Source organism: Cupressus sempervirens, chromosome 3 (genome assembly GCF_028749045.1).
Source record: "Cupressus sempervirens isolate cs-2001-9-10 chromosome 3, ASM2874904v1, whole genome shotgun sequence".
Classification (NCBI taxonomy): domain Eukaryota; kingdom Viridiplantae; phylum Streptophyta; class Pinopsida; order Cupressales; family Cupressaceae; genus Cupressus; species Cupressus sempervirens.
The window spans coordinates 611,168,119-611,185,203 of NC_143120.1; the positions used below are offsets into that span (position 1 = coordinate 611,168,119).

The following is a 17,085-nucleotide window of genomic DNA, read 5'->3' on the forward strand; positions in this document are numbered from 1 at the left end:
CCAAAACCTTCTAACAAGGGTTGTTGAATACACTATATTTGACTCCTAATAGGGTCAAATCCTTTCACAAGGAACTTATATATTAGTACACTATTTGTTTGGGATGTATACATGCGAGCCTTGATGTTGGATTATCATAGCAGAGAAGAGAAGTTGTTTGGATGCTTGCAAGAGGTATGAATGGAATCTATCATTTCCTAGTGGATTTCAAAGGAATTGTTTTGGCAAGCAAGTTGCAGAGCAGCCAGTTCATGCTTATTGGATAGGTTATCCTAAAAGATCTTTCACTTTCGTCTGAGCATTTCAATAGTGGGTCTACTTGTTCTCATCAACCTTTAACAAGGTCAGAACCTTCTAATAAGGGCTTAAGTTCTCCTTCCAAGGATATGACCTTTACAAAGACTATTGAATACAATATTTGACTCCTAACAAGGTCACATCCACAAGGAACTTATATATTAGTACACTATTTCAGGGGTGCCATCCCCACCCAGATTTTTTCATTTGATCAAAAGTATTCCTCGAAACCAAAAATCAATGTGTTATGGTGTATGGTTTCTTATTGTTGTGTTTCATTGTTTTAATTGTTGGTGGTCAGTTTTATAAGTTTGGATTTAATCATATTTACTCACAGCTGATTCACCACCCCTCCCCCCAGTTGTGGTGTATGGAGATTACTCCTTAACAATTGGTATTAGAGCATCGGGTCCTCTTTAAGAAGGAAGCTCAGTGGCTTTAGGAGACCAATAATGGCATACAAGGAGAGTCCTAAATTTGATGGTGATAATATGACAGTTGGAAGAACAAGATGAGAACATATCTGATCTGTATGGGAGTTGATTATTGGATGATCCACCTTAATTTAATATATCCAATTTAATAAAAAGTGGCATGATAATAGATTTCAGGCATTAAAATAAATGATCAAATGAACTCAGAAGACCATGTGTGATAGCTTGCTAGAAAGCTCTCAACGACAAGCTTCAAGTCCAATAGTGAAAAAGGTCAAAAGACTGAACCCTGTTGACTTACTATAAATAATAGGTATCCAGAAACCCTGTCAAAACTACTTCGATTGACTTGCAATTAAAAATTCCAAAGCCAAACCTTGCATAGATCATCTGTAAAGACCCAATTAGCTTGTGGAACCATAGCGAAAAGGACTAATGATGCATCAAAGAATAAAGGCCAAGACAAGGGAACATTACATATAGTAATATAATTTGTATAAAACTTAATGGAGAAATGGCTTTGCTGTCATAATTGTTGAGTGATGTTGTGTCTAGGGATTCCAATCTTTTTCTCACTTGACAACACCTAATCATAATTGCGTCTTGGATCAGCAGCATGGTGATTCATGGTTTTTGGCAAATGGGCGTCCAAGCCCACTGTATGACCCAATTCTTTGCAATCTTTTGAGTCCTTTCTACCCTCAAATAGCATTGATGGCAACTTTGGTGTTGGGCTTCCCACTAGCCAACCCCTTTGCTCTTCCTCTCCTCTCTAGAATACAAACACTCCTGATTGCAACAAGGTTTCAAGCGTTGTGCAAAATTCCTTCAAGGATGTGGTAACTCGGGGTTTCCTAAAAAATACCAGCAAACCCTCTACTTGGGACACATTGTCCATGAATTGGAGTTATGTGTCCAATACACAAGAGCACTCAGCAAACAAATCAAAGAATGCAAATCTTCTTAGAAAGGATATCTCTCTCCAATCTTGGTGTTTTCTAAGGACCTGAAGAAAGAGGTATTTGAAGGTGAACATCTTTTCATTGCTAATGGTTTAATTGGCCAATTCAATCACTTTTAGCCCTAACTCTTAGGGTTGCACAAGTGGAGCTTGGCAACAACTGCTGAAAGATAATCTTGAATTGGCCAATTCAATAACTTTTAGTCCTAACTCTTAGAGTTGCACAAGTGGAGCTTCGTAACAACTGCTGAAAAGTAATCTTGAAGTCTACCTGCAGGGCATTTTTATTATTGTATTTGATTGCAAATAGGATCAAGATGCTATCCTTTGTGAATAGGTGTTGGGGGCTAAGTTTGCTTGTCCGTGAACCTAAGGTTCCAAATTTTAATCTTCTCACTAAATCATTCACAGAAAAACTTATTTGGGTCCACCACGCAAATCTTACTTTATAGTTTTCATTTGATTCATTTTTTGAAGCCATTGTAAATCCTTTAGGAGAGTTTTTAGTAGTAGATACAAACACTTCCGTTTTCATCCATATTACCCTCATTCGCATTCTTTTGGACATAGATACCTCAAGAGATCTCACAATTGATGTGACCCTTAAGGTTATTGGATGCAATTGGTCACAAACTTTTGCTTATAAAAGTGTCCTTAAAACATCAAAAAACATTTGAGAGAGGACACACAGCTAGCAATCTCACCAAGTCAAAGACTAGAAATCAATTATCAAGGATCCTTGTTGGTATATGCTCTTCCAAAACATCACTTTGTGTACGTTACTTCTATGTGTCATGAGGTTTCCACACCGTTAAAAATGGAGAACCCTACTTTCTCCTTTGGGAGTAGCAGTTGTGATCTTAGTTGGCCTTAGTTGGTAGCAATTCCAAAAATCTCCAAGGTAGGGAGATGAGTTATAACAACTTTCACCCACTTAGGGGTCAAACCAATTAAAGAAGTGAGGATAGAGTCATGTGATGCCCCCTTTTTCTATATTATGGAACACTACATATTTCTCTATAATTCTTTATGAGGCCAATAATGAAAATGAATAGAACTTAACTTCTTTGCATCTTGTAAATGGCAATGGAACTTAATTCCAAATACATCTGTTATATACTTATTCTAAATGACAATGGAACTTAATTCCCAAATGCATACGCTATATAGAAATAATTCCAAATGCATATATGATGCATTCAAAGGAGAAAAAATCCCCAAAGGAGATGCCCAACTTGGTTGTCATGTACAACCAGCAAAAATTCTATTATGAACCACCTTACACAAGTCCGTTGTTGTTGTAGGTCAGATCCTTGGTTCTGCCACCCCACAAACAATAAATCTACAACTTTCCAAGCACAGGAGTTTAGATCTGCAATCACAAGAATTGGAACTTTTCTCTGATACTATTTGGCGCAATCAAGGGAGGGGAAATCCCTGGAGGAGATGCTCAACATGTAGTCAAAACCACCAGAGCCAAAATGACAAAACAAAGCAATGCACAACACCACCAATTAAGGAAATATGATCTTCAAATATCATCAAGTTGGCTTGTAAGTGCAGATTACAAATTTTCAACAGACCTGTCTCAGTACACAAGCCATATTCTCTTAACTCCAAAAGCAGATATATTGGCTCTTCTTCCTTACCAATCTTACTACCTGAATGCCCCCAAAAAAGGACCACTACCCTGCTTATATACAAGATTGCCAGCCAAAACTCGACTTCTGCTAGAAATGAGCAAGAGCAAAGATCTTGATAACGGATACACTGCCAACATTTTCTATAATAATTTATATAAACCAATACAAATCTATATATCAAACTTACTTCTCAAAATTACAAACAAATTTACAGAGAAAACATTTATAATTTTTGGTTACATCTTCAACTCATTAAATAACTTGAAAAATATGAGTTAGAAATTGATAGTGATGGGATAATTACCAACCAAAAACATCTTCTCGTAAAGGGTCATGTTGGATTTAGTTGAAGGAAATGCATCCTAAATGTTAACCTGAAGTTAACAATGTAAACTGAAAGTCTGGAATAGTACTTCCCAAGCTGACGAGATACTTTCAGATTATTATCAATAGCCATCCAAATTATTCATTGCCATATATGCCAGATATCACCTTGAACTAACATTCTGGTTGTTCATCTATTTGCAAAACTTTACATAAATGAAGAATTTGCAGACTGATTAGGCTATCAACTAGCACCTTAATATACTTCCTTGAGCATGAAAAGAGCATATTTCCAAAACAGAAACAAAGAATAACCACTGTCAAGTGTGTTTCTCATATTAAAGATTCATTTATTCGAAGGTTAGTACAATATACCTCTTCTAAAGCCCTTTTTGCATTTTCTTTCTCTTGTTTGGCCAATTCTAAATGTCTGTCTAAATCTTGCTGCATGTATACCATTTGACTTTCCAAGGTTTTGATCTGCATGACAGAATCATATTAAAGCAAAATCACAGAAGGAGAAAACTAAAAGACATCAAATGCCACTTATAAGCAATCATATAACCGTAGGCTGACCTGATCCTCAAGCTGTTTATTCGCTATAAAGCATTCAGATTCCAATCCACTCAGACTTTTGACTCTTCCATTACTAGAGCGTCCATGATGGAGGTTATCAACCTTTTGTTGCTTATATGCAGCAGCTTCAGCTTTGGCTAACCGTTTTTTCAAGTTTTCTATTTCAGAATCTTTTATTTTTCTCTGTACCAATGATATCAAAATTCAGACTGATGCATACAATATCCCAACAGAATATGATTTAAAAGAAGAAAGCATAATAAAGGGATATAGGGCAGAAACAATTAAAACCCTGGCTCATCATATCCTACAGAAATATACCTGGTTTTCACATTCGCACTCTAAATCCTGGTATCTTGTTTGTAGTTCTAAAAGCTCATCTCTTGCCTGCAGATAAAGGAAAGGTTAACAAGACTGTCTAAATTGCCATTTTCCATCTGGTGCTATCATCTGCTATTCCTAAGCTCCTAATAAACACAATAATGTCCCATTAATCATGCCAGCACAATTACTAGGAAATAAAGTGTTGTATCCTGAACATAGTATACAGCAAGCATACCTCACTCAATGTCATACTCTCTACTGCAGGCTTTTTCTTTCTATCAGTAACATGTACAGATAAATTTGCATCCGGAAAAGCACATTCAGTCCATGAACTGGAATTATTTATGTCATCTTTCTGGACTACTTGACCACACCCACTGACAGGACCATTCAAGGAAATGTTCCGACTTGATTCCTCCTCTTCACATAACTTCTCAAATGGAGGTGGCAAATCCATTTTTCTCTTTTTGGGAAGTATTATACCCAAACTTTCTTTTGAAGACAAAGACATTTCCTGCATCATCCTCACAGTTTTCACACTTCAAAATGCAAAGTAGACTATTAATGTACTAAAAACCCTTGAATTATCTCAATGTTTTTAAAAAATTAAAGCATTACAGATAAGCAAAGTAAACATACTATAGAGCAAACATATCTATTAAGGAACAAATGGAATTAAAATAAAGGGACACAAATCACAGTAATATATATAACAAAAACAATCCTTAAAAAATGTTAGAACCGGCATATGGCACTAACCAATGAATATACATGATTCCAACTAACTGTTGACTTCTGTGATCCTTGTGATCCAAAAAATTATCAGGGCATTGACATGTTAATATACATTGAAAAGGATTGTGCTTGTATATTTTGCTATGTTGCTTTATTATTAGCACAGCAATGAAATATATAGATAGATAGATAGATAGATAAACTTGTATGAACGAATCAGAACCCAACCCAAAAGCATTTTGCCCAAATCTTGAACCCACATCCATCCCAAAATCCAAACCAGCAACTTAGGTAATATAATCTATTACTGCTTTGTTAATAAGTTTTAAAGTGCAATCATCAAGTGTTATGCCTAGTTGTGTTGGTAATGTCGTCATTTAAAATTATTAGATGATTCAATACTAGGGAGTTTTGGAAGTTTTGGATGATTATATTCGGTTGAAGCAAATGACTTTATAAGCAATATTACAAATCATTTGGAACATCCTGATTCCAAACATTTGTTAAGAAATCGTTTCTCATTTGTGTGCTCTTCCTGCAGAATCTGTTTTCCAATGTGTTTTCTGATCCTACAAGTTGTATAATAGTAACTATCAATCCCAGTTTATAAAGACAAGGGCTGGTCTAGAACCACCATTCCAAGCTTTAAATGAATGCTTGGTTTTGGTTGATCCACAAACCAGGTTTTGAAGCAGCATCATGGCAAGTTTTATTGCAGTAAAGCAGCTGAGCAAAATGCAATTTCACCTTCTCAGAGTTTGAAAAGCTCTGTGGTTGGCAGATTCAGTAGCAGTTAAAGAAGAAAGGTGCAGCAATTGATAAAAACCCAACAGACTTTGGTGATTTTGTCTGAAGCTATAGAGATACACACAGGCTGTTTCCCGCCTGAAAATTTACAGAACTATATTTATTTGAATTTTATAATTCACACCCTTGTTAAAAAAGAAGGGAATACATCTCAACAAGTGGTTAAATTATTTTTATGAACAGGTCCTGATAGCATGAGAAGCTTTACCATCATTTAATTACATGGATTAGAACTGAGAAGTATCGAATTTATGTGGCATTTTCTCAGTTAGGCAGCTGCTTAAAATTTCTCAAAGTTATTGTCTAGTGGAGCTCATCAATAAAGTGATGGTGAGAATTTGAGTAGGAGCGGGTTTGAGGATAGAAGCACACTAAATGCATATTTCAGAATCATGTTTTATCAAAAGCTATAATCATTTTAGCATACAATTTAATTTCCTTTTGTGGATTTGAAGAAAGGAAGTCATGTGAACAGTCATTTTTCAGGTTTCAGCACAATCTAGACCCACCATAAGGTTAAAAATAACTATTCCAGAGACTTCATCTTGACTTCCAATTCAATTTTTTTAAATGAATTTGAATAAAAGTAGTCATTTCACCACTCATTTTTTAGGTTTTAACCAAACAAATGAGATTCAAACTCACCACAAACTCTCAGAAAAATCGGAAAGAGTCGGAAGGACTCACCAAAAATCTAGCAAAACACAAGTTTCTAGTGAGTCTCGCCTAAAGCGAGTTCTTGGGAGTCTTGAGCTGCTGGAATTTGGCCAGGGTCACTCAACTCAAGACTCACGACGACTCAAAGAGCCTTGGAACTACGGTTATAAGATATAATGGATTCACTCATAAGGTTAAATATTTCTTTTCTAGAGATTTATCCACATCTTTTGACTTTCAAGTTAATTCCCCTCTGTGGAGACCAAAGGTAGTATATGACTAATCATCTTTCAGGTTTCAATACATTCTACATCCACCCATAAAGTTATATTTTTATTCCAGAGGCTTCCCTGCATTTCTTGAGAACATTAATTTGTCAACACAAATGTATTGATGGAATTTGCCTCTGAAATTTTCTCTTGCTTTACATGTGATTGTCCTTGTCAGGTCTAATATGCTTCATTTCATATACCTTCAACAAGAAAATCTTCAAAGAACTCGATGGTGCTTTCAGATTGATTACTTTTTTGCAACTATTGGATAGAATTTAAGGGGTCTGAATGATGGAGGAGAATTCGATGGTGCTTTCAGATTGATTACTTTTTTGCGTCTATTGGATAGAATTTAAGGGGTTTGAATGATGGAGGTTGAAGGACCCTTCAAACAAATGGATGATTGTTCCCATCTTAAGTTAGCATCTCATCAAAGATTGGTCGTATTACTTGATACTTGATAGGCAGTCTTGGTGGGTGTAAATGGCTTTTCATTTACAATTTGTTGGTTATTACAGTTTTAGTTTTCCTAGTTTCAATATATTCCATTTTGGTTTACAAGTTTTGAGCTTTGATAAGAAATGGCGATGGAGTGAATGCTTCATTTTTCCCCTCGCAACTACTTGCGAAAAGGTTGAAATTTAAGTGGCCAATTGTTCATGATGATTAGTACAAGATTAGGAGTGTCAATCACAAAAGAAATGAGGAGAAAAGTGGTCTAGTATTCTTAGGTAGAGATGAAATTGATGTTTATAGGTAAAGGTTGATAAATGAGACATGATCATTATTATTGACCCACACATGTTCACATTGAACACAAGCTATAGATGGTCAGCGGCACGTTGGATCAATGATACTTTAACATGATCATGTTGGGAGTGAAGCATAGGTTAACTATTACCAATTGCAAAATACCAAGCTTGAAAAGTTGCACGATAACTAACACATGACCAAAATCATATAGTTTCTCCCAAATCCTAGCATATACTGGTTCTGGTTCAAATTCAGATTCTGGGATCCAAAGAAAAAAATTGGGTGCATTTTGGACCACAGGTATATATAGACATTTTCAATATATGTATGTGTGTGTGTGTGTGTGTGTGTGTGTGTGTGTGTGTGTGTGTTCATAGATTCATACATGTAACATGTCAATGTTCATTTATTATTGGTTCAAAACTTAAAGCATATCTTAACAGTAATAAGTCAAAAAAGGAAAATTCAGAAGCTGGTAATGCTAAATCTTAAAAAGTTTATTTTTTTCCCACCCTATCATTGTCTCTGTCAAAAACCTGGTCAAAAAAATGGCATGATGGTTAAAAAAATCCATATGAAGAAGCACTAGATGCAGCTAGCCATACAACATATGTCTAAGCTCTAAGAACAATAGAAGGTACTCATAGTGATGTAAAACATTATTTTAGGGATTGACAAAATCATCCATCCATTCAAGCCTACTGGTGGATCATCCATCCATTTGAGCCTTCGATCCACCCACCTAGAGATTTGTCTTCTAAAATCGAACTCCAACAACAAAATTGCACAAAGTGTTTAGTCATGGTTGTTGTTCTTCTATTGCTGCTAAAGAGGAGTGACAATTAAATATCTTGATAACAGATATAACCTACGTTCCCAGGGGATGTGTCCCTACCCAAAAAGCTCAAGTTTCCGAGACAGGGATGGGGTGATGAGTATGGAACGTCCCCCTGCCATCCTCATTTTGCAAAAAAAACACAAGTCATCTAGCAAATGAAAAGGGGACGTACGGACATCCGTGGTATAGAAGGGGATGCAACAGACGTCCGCCGACCATACCGGGGATGGTTAACCGTCCTCATTTTGTATTAAGCTCAAACCAAAACATTTTTTTTAATCCTAACATGGTTGTCCGACCAGTGGGCCCTGCCCCTCTAAATGCCTAAAAGGTCAAAAATGACCACATTAAGGTTGTTTTGACATTTGCTTGGTTTTGCCTATGAAGTTGGAGTTTGTTGCAACTAGCTAGGGTTTTCATTTTGCAAAAAGTGGAGGTGATTTTTTTGCTTCCAAGAGCTTGAGTAGGGGTTTGAGCTTTCTCTATTGTCCACCAAATATGAAATTCTTTATACTTCCATGTTCCATTTTTTAAATAGATTTGTATCTTGAAAGTCTAACTTTTTTTATAAAATCATTGTTTCCGCTCATATCTTCATTGCATATTTAAATGTCAAAACAAAGCACTATGAGCAGCAGTGAAAGTACTAGTAGTAGAGGTGATGAGGAGAAAAATGTGGTTGGGTGTGATATTACTAGTAGTGGGACTAGGAAAGGAGCTGATCCCAAAACTAATTTTTTTAAACACCCTTCCACCATCATCAAAGATTTTGCAAAAGGTCCTTTCAATAGGAAACAAATCTCTTTCTAATTTGTCACAGATAGGCCAAAAGATAAAAAGAATGCAAGAGGGACTAGGGTGTGGGATTGTCGTGTTTGTCTTAATAATTTTAGGGGCAGTTATACGAGGGTGAAGTTACACTTTTTAAGTGTTGCATGACATGGAGTCAAAGCTTGTCCTAACTTGACCACTGAACAAAGATTAAATGCCAAAGATTGCACTTAGAGGCCGAAAAAAGGGGGGCAAAATTTGACAATGATATCACCATCTATTCAATCACACTTATCTAGGCATATGTCATCTGCCATTGGTACTACTAGCAGCCCTACTAAGTCTAGAGGGAAGAGGAAGATGAGTAATGGTGAGAAAGGCTCGGTGGAAAGTTTGCTTAATGCACAAGCAAAGGAAAAGTGTGAGCTATCCATTTGTAGATTCTTTGTTGCGAATGGTGTCCCATGTCATGCAGCCTATTCCACTTATTTTAAACAAATGGTGAAAGATATATATTGAGTATGAATCCCTCATTTGTACCCCTTGGTGAGCATAAGCTACGAACCGCCATCCTAGATGATGAGTACCCTAAAGTTTCTTTGTTGTTTGAGGATATGAAACGTACTTGGGTTAAGACGAGCTGCTCTATTGTGATGGATGGGTGGACCCATGTTAGACATCGGCCACTCATCAATGTCATTGTCACATCCTCTACTGGCTCTTATTTTTTGAAAACCATATTTTGCTAAGGAAAGAAGAAGGATGCAGATTTCCAATTCACCATTTTGATACATGTCATAAAGGAGGTTCGTCGGCTAATGTGGTGCAGGTTATCACAGATTCTACACATGTGTGCAAATCAGCTAGTTTGATGGTAGAAAGTGCTTATAGGCACATCTTTTGGACCCCTTGTTGTGTTCATGCATTTAACAATGTATTGAAGGACATAGGGAAGATTGAATGGGTGAAACATGCAGTGTTAGCTAGAGAAGTGCAAATGTTTATATACAACCACCACACTTCACTTACTCTATTCACACACTTCTCTAAGAAAGAGATCCTCAAACCAGCCAAGAGAAGGTATGTCAAATTTTATTATAGTTTAATTTTCTTTAAGTTTATTTTTATTTATAATTGTTCCAAACTTACATGTGATGTGTTTAATTATTAATGTTTAACTTAATTTTAATTTATAATTGTCTCTATACGTATTGCACATGCTTCATCTTGATGGAGAGGATGATTGAGTTGTATGAGGCCCTCCAATTGATGGTGGTGAATCCATAGTGGGGGCAATGATCCAATTCTAAGTCCTCTGAAGGAAAAGCGGTGAAGCAAAGGATACTTGATGAGAGCAAGTGGTCCACAATGAGGTAAGTTGCTGATTTTTAAATTAAATTTTAGTCTTTTGCTTGCTGATTTTCATTCTAACATAAAAAATTAAAATCTCTATTTCTAATTTTTTATTTTCGTTTGCATCTTGCAGATATATTTTCTCTGTCATAGCACCCATTGTAGATGTCATTAGATATGTTGATAATGACGCTCTTAGTCTGTGTAGAAACCCCAATTGGTCTCTAACTGCTGAAATCGTTAATCACCCTTTTTTTGTTTTGCAATTTTTAGTTTTTTTTTGGAATTTTCAATGGTTTTTGAACAAAGAAACAAATGCAATATAATTCTAGAATTCGGAAACAACGAAACAACTGCTGCAACTCGAATTGAATTCACTATTAAAGGTCAAGTACAATGAATACTCATTTTTTTGATGAAAAGCAAGTGCCACAACAAATTAGAACTTGTTTTCTGATTCGTAGACTGCTGCTATAAGCTGGTATGCACTAGCAAAGGACGCAATTTGAGGTAGTTGAAAATTATTGATGAAGCTGCAAATTTTACTGTTCACGTACACCGTTCACGACACTGTTCACCTGCACTGTTCATGCGCACTGTTCACAGCTGCAACTTTTCTCTTCTTTGTTCTGTAAATAGATGAATACTGAAATACGTACTGTTGGGGCACAATCAGAACCTCTGTATGAGATTCTCTCTGAATTATCAAATTCACCAGGTATTTCACTAGCTCAAATGATAAACACATAGAAGAACTATGTTCTTCAATGGCACAGCTGAAAACCCCTTCTCAGAGGCAAAATCACAATGATCAGAAATAATTTCTTCCTCCAAAGAATGAGCTCTTAAGTCTCCTTTATTCTTTCTTATGAGAGCTCACACACTTTCTTGGCCAATGTGGGATAAAGATCTATTCCCACCCCTTTTTAATTTTTCACTTAAAACTCAATAGTTGGTGCACCAATAATTATTTTAAATTAATTGTTCACTTGGCCCCATCTATGATAACTTGACCCTTCACTTAAGTGATTTAAGTTATAAAATAAAAATCATCTTATAACTTAATAATATAAGCTCAAACTATTAATATTTATTTAGCCAAACAAATATTAATATCTCCCTTATTACTCATTTGTTTTGCACACCGTCTGAACTGTAAATTGGAATGAGGATTCTGCATATGACCAATCCTTAATTCTAAAAATAGCAGGGGTCCATCTCAGTCACCCATTGTCTTACTATAAATAGTAAGTTCTGCATGTGAGGTCCAAAAGACTTCAAACGAATACTAATCCTGCATAGCTCTGACCACTAAAGAAGAAGCTCCGCCCCCCCCCCACCCCCCAGACGACCCTCTATCCAACCTCACCAGCCTACGAGAGTCTATTATAGGCCAATCTACTTAATTGACATAATGTCAACTAGAAGGGGACATCACAGTCTGGGAGAGATATATGAAACTTTTGACAATATGTTGGAAAAGATGAAAAAAATTGTTGTAGCAAAATCCTACTTTGGGGTTTTATGAGGAGCATATTAGGCCTATTGTGACACGGAGGTGGAACATAATGAATACCCCGCTTCATATGGCAACCTTTGCTATAAATCCCAAATGGTATGCAAAGTTGGGTGGAAGGGGCCTACCATGTGATAATCCCAAGGTATTGGATGGATTCACAAGAGCCATTGATAAGATGTATTTAGCTCAAGAGGCCTCTACTCTTTATGCATAGTTCCTTGACTTCACCAACCTTCGTCGCCCAAACTTGGGTAAGCCACAAGAGAGGTTGGATAGAACGGTTTTGGCACAGAGAGTTCCTATTGGATGGCGGACCTAGCATGGGAGACATACACCAAAGTTAAGAGCACTTGTCACTCTCCTCCTTGCACAGGTTACTAATTCCTCAGTTGCAGAGAGGAATTGGTCCACATATTCATTTATCCACTCCGTCAAGAGGAACAAACTTACCTCTCAATGAGCGGAGGATCTACTGGCAATGCATCATGCTCTTCGACTTGCGGATCATCAGACTCCGAAGTATAAGCAGATTCCAACTTTGCAGTGGGATGTTGAGCTTGAGGATGTGGCCTAGATAGATGAGGATGAGACAGCACCAGGATTGATTGGGATTTCATTAGATGAAACTACGCTTCCTATGAAGCATGATAGTGAGGACCTTGATTTTGATGCTATGGTGGAAGAGGCAGAATAGGAGCAGCAATCTGCTTCATTTTTCTATATTTAGTTTTCTATGTTGAACTTGAACATGATGATGAAACTTTATGACAGCCGTCTAGCCTGTGGGCATATTTAGATTTCTAGTTTTTATGATATTGTTCAATGCTAAACTTATATTTAAATATTTTTGTGCACATATTGATATGCATATTGACAATTGAGTACTGAAATCGATTATTATTTCGTAGACGGCATTGAAATGGTGTATGTTAAGGTTCTATAATGTTTAAATGACATGCTTTGTGCTTTGTTTCATATGAATAACATGTATATTTGCAAACTTCAGTGTATATTTTAAAATCTCTCTCTCTCTCTCTCTCTCTCTCTCTCTCTCTCTCTCTCTCTCTCTCTCTCTCTCTCTCTCTCTATCATAGCCTTCCCCATTTGCCTTCCCCCCATCCCTAAAATTGCCAAAAACAATTGTCGTCTTGGAAACCCATCACATTGTCCCCATCTCAAAAACTTGGAGGAACACAAGATATAATAGACTTGAATTTTTTACCATTGAATGGATAGCAGCTATCAACTTGTCCATTGAATGAAAATCAAATTGATTACATTCGGTTCTAAATGTTGCAAGATATATTTAGCAATTTAATTGCCATTTGAGGAAGGGAAATCACTACAATTTAATTGATGGATTAAGCTCGATTGAAGAGTGCTACCACCTTCAAATTTGAACATTTTATGGACATTTAATATCTGCACTCTTAAGCATAAATAATTTCCGAGAAGCAAAAGCAAACAAAATGTTGAATATTTCAGATTCACAACCTTTAACAGAGCAACTGAAAATCAATTAAATGCACATTAAGTTTAAAAAAAAATACTCTTTGAAATCTAAAGTCGCCAACACATCCCTAGATCCTTGTGGATTCCCGTTCGGATCCAAGTAGAATCAAGATCCCCATCATATCGGAATCATGATTTGAGGCATAGCAGAGGGATGACATAGCCCAAATTAAATGGTATGTTCACTCTTATGGCTCCTCTCATCCAAAAGCTAAGTTGCCAAATCCCATATGTAACGTCCTCTTTTATGGGACATTAGAAATGCTAAAGGTGTATTATATATGATATTAAAATTGACTTGGAGAATGTGGACTCAAAATATAAAAGGTCAATTTAATGTTTTAAAGTGGGCAAAAAAGGACAAGTGGAGATAAGACAAAAAGCCAAGAGGGAAGTCGAAGAGTCACAGCTACGAGGGTAAAAGGAGAAGAGACTCTTTCATTTGATATGCTTGGTTTATTTAGAGTTCAGTTTCTCTCTTGGGAAAGTAATCAGAAAGCTTTAGCTTTTAACTAGTATGAGGACATAGCCACTCATGTCGGCAGACAGTGGACGCAAACCCATTGTCCTTGGAGACTTCACACTAGGTGTCTTGCATGTGCACATAAGTTTTTTTCTTAAATTTTCCAATCTAACTGTTAAATTGTGTTTAAGATTGGATTTTTTAATGTTGGTTATTGTATTGTTGTTGTATAATGCAATAACGTGTTTTAAGGAGTTGTATAAGGGTTTACTGGTTTGTAATGCATTACCATATGCTCAAGTCCTGAATATTATTTTGGAAAGAACGGATTATTATCTTGCGGATAATACTCTGGTTTTATTGGTGTGTCGTATTACATTTGCCTATATTTGAGTTTTGAAATATTATATTCAAGAAGAAGCGGGATTAATACGTGGTGGATTTTTTACTGGTTTTCGATTTGGTTTTGTAAGACATTTGCATTATTTTAGTTCTAAATATATTTTTGGGAAGAATCGAGCAAATATCCAGTTTGGGATATTTCAATGGTATCAGAGCTAGTTTTTCTTGCCAACCTGTGAATCTTTACTAGAACATTTTTGCCGAAGATTTTATTAGGAGGGCTTTATCAGAGTAAAACTACGCTTTTGAAATAGTTTTGAAGGATTGTTTCAAAGGCGGTTGGAGAAAAACATAGGATAATTTATGCTTTGAACAGGATCTGTGAGATTTTAATAGACAAATTTATAAAGGTTTGTAATCAAGTTTAACTTCGTGTTAGCATTTTGAATACTGAGAAAAGAAAAATTAGGCTATTGTATTTAGTATCATTGCACAAGAAAATTTAGCCGATACTCTATACACACTTGATATTGATTCAAATTTGAACAAGTGAAGAGATTATTATTAGAACGTTTAATATTCAGAAGGTTGGCATAAAGTGTATTTGTTTCCAAACAGAATCTCATATGTTAGCTGAGAGGTATATTGGATAGAGTGATTACTCCTTCAGCAAACTGGAGACACGAGATCAAGAATCACGTGAGGAGCAGAAGGAGAAATATAAGATATTTAACGTAACTCTATAAGCTCCATTTGCACTTACAGACTATAGTATAGCTGAAGGTGGAGGCCTGATTATGGAAGGAAGACATACAAATAGCTACGGTAGTCACCCTCCAAGAAGCACGATTTGTGTTGAAAGTACAAGTTATCTCAGAAGACGGTTTGTACATTTGGTGACTTCTATAGCAATAATGGTATCTTCTACCTTTCACTATAGAATTACTGGGGAGACAAGAACCACGAGAAAATAGTGAAGGAGTTCGACCTGGGAGCAATGGTTTGTTAGTGGTTTGTTAAACCCGTCGGATGATCCAACTAACCACCTCAACAAAGGAGCATCCAACAAACCACCTCCTAAGAAACCATTTTCAAAGTGACAAACCACAATGTAAGCTAAAAGACCAACATAAATAACAACGCAATGTTGTTGAAAAAAGATTCTCCAGATGAGGAATATATACTTTCAACCCACACTTTTAAAGATGGTTCACAATCAAACTCTATATAGTATGTGGGTTCAAGTGCAACAAAGCACATGACTGGAAAAAAGTAGTGGTTTCTCACACTAAAACCTCATCCCACTACGGTTACTCTTAGATATGATACCATCCATGACATCAAAGGTATTAATGAAATCTCGTTGCAATTGGGCATACGTTAAGATAGGTTTACTAGAGTTTAATTTCTTGATCCTAATTTCAGAGTTGACTTTGATACAAATCATAGTAAAAAGGTTTATCTTATCAAAGATAAGTCAGAAAATGCAAAATTTGTTGCTAGTCCTACTAAGACTGGTACACCGTTTAGGCTTTATATTATCACTAATCATCAAGCCTCGGTGACTAAGGACAATGACCTTGCTATGCTTTAGCCTTGTAAATTTGGTCATTTGACCAAAAATTACTGCTAAAGCTTAGTCAAAAACACATGGTCAAAGACCTTCCATCACTTGAGAAGTCAAGTATTGTTTGTTCTAGTTGTCTAGCTGGAAAACAACATAAAGCACCTTCTATCAAAGTGTGCATCGTGCAAGCCAACCCTTGAAGTTGGTGCATACCGATCTGTGTGACCCTATGACACCTACCCGTAAAGGATCCAAGTATTTTCAGCTTATTGTTGATGATCACACTAGATTAATGCTTGTATATTGCCTACAACATAAAAATGAGGCATTTTCCTACTTCAAAGAAGTTTGTGCTACTACAGAAAAAGACACAAATCATTGCATTTGTGTCCTCTGCTCAAATCAAGTGGGGGATACACCTGTTGGGTGGATATTTAGCAACCGAAAAATTTGAGTAAAACCAAATCACAAAATAGGATGACCAGCCATAGCGTATGAGATAGAGTCTCTCCTACCTTAAAGGGAGGGCTCCCACTTCTCACCGTTCCTTGGATCAACTCAAAGTAAGCAAGAAGTTGAGAGATTTGAAAGGGTATTACCAATATTCTTTCCTCTTAGCTTTCAGAAAAGAGTCCACTTACCTGCGGAGAGAGTAATGGACAAGATGAAACCTTGAAGTACACTTCTATCTAGAGTTGTAAACGGTGATACCGATAAACTAACACTAACTCAAAGGCTAGCCAAAACCGTACTAGTTTGGCCCTAAGTCCTATCTTAATCTATGGTATAAGAATAACCTTTACTATTAGCGCACAGATTTACTGAAGTAAAGAATTCTAACTATTTTGTGAATTCTAACTGCCCCAACCGCTCCCAATCAAAGCTTTGGCTCTTATTGCTTCCGAATTCTTTATACTCAATTATCAAGTATGCAAAA

General features: G+C 36.3%; 1 protein-coding gene across 1 annotated transcript in view; it reads right to left on the reverse strand.

The window, feature by feature from the left end:
* Nucleotides 1-17,085, reverse strand: part of LOC149568158 (P-loop containing nucleoside triphosphate hydrolases superfamily protein) — a 153,573-nt gene that overhangs the window by 6,473 nt on the left and 130,015 nt on the right. The window contains exons 15-18 of the mRNA XM_089821162.1: nucleotides 4,795-5,073; nucleotides 4,557-4,622; nucleotides 4,236-4,418; nucleotides 4,035-4,139 (exon numbers count right to left, since the gene is read on the reverse strand). Coding sequence (XP_089677288.1) covers nucleotides 4,035-4,139; nucleotides 4,236-4,418; nucleotides 4,557-4,622; nucleotides 4,795-5,073 — 633 coding nt within the window. The remainder of the gene's footprint in view (nucleotides 1-4,034; nucleotides 4,140-4,235; nucleotides 4,419-4,556; nucleotides 4,623-4,794; nucleotides 5,074-17,085) is intronic.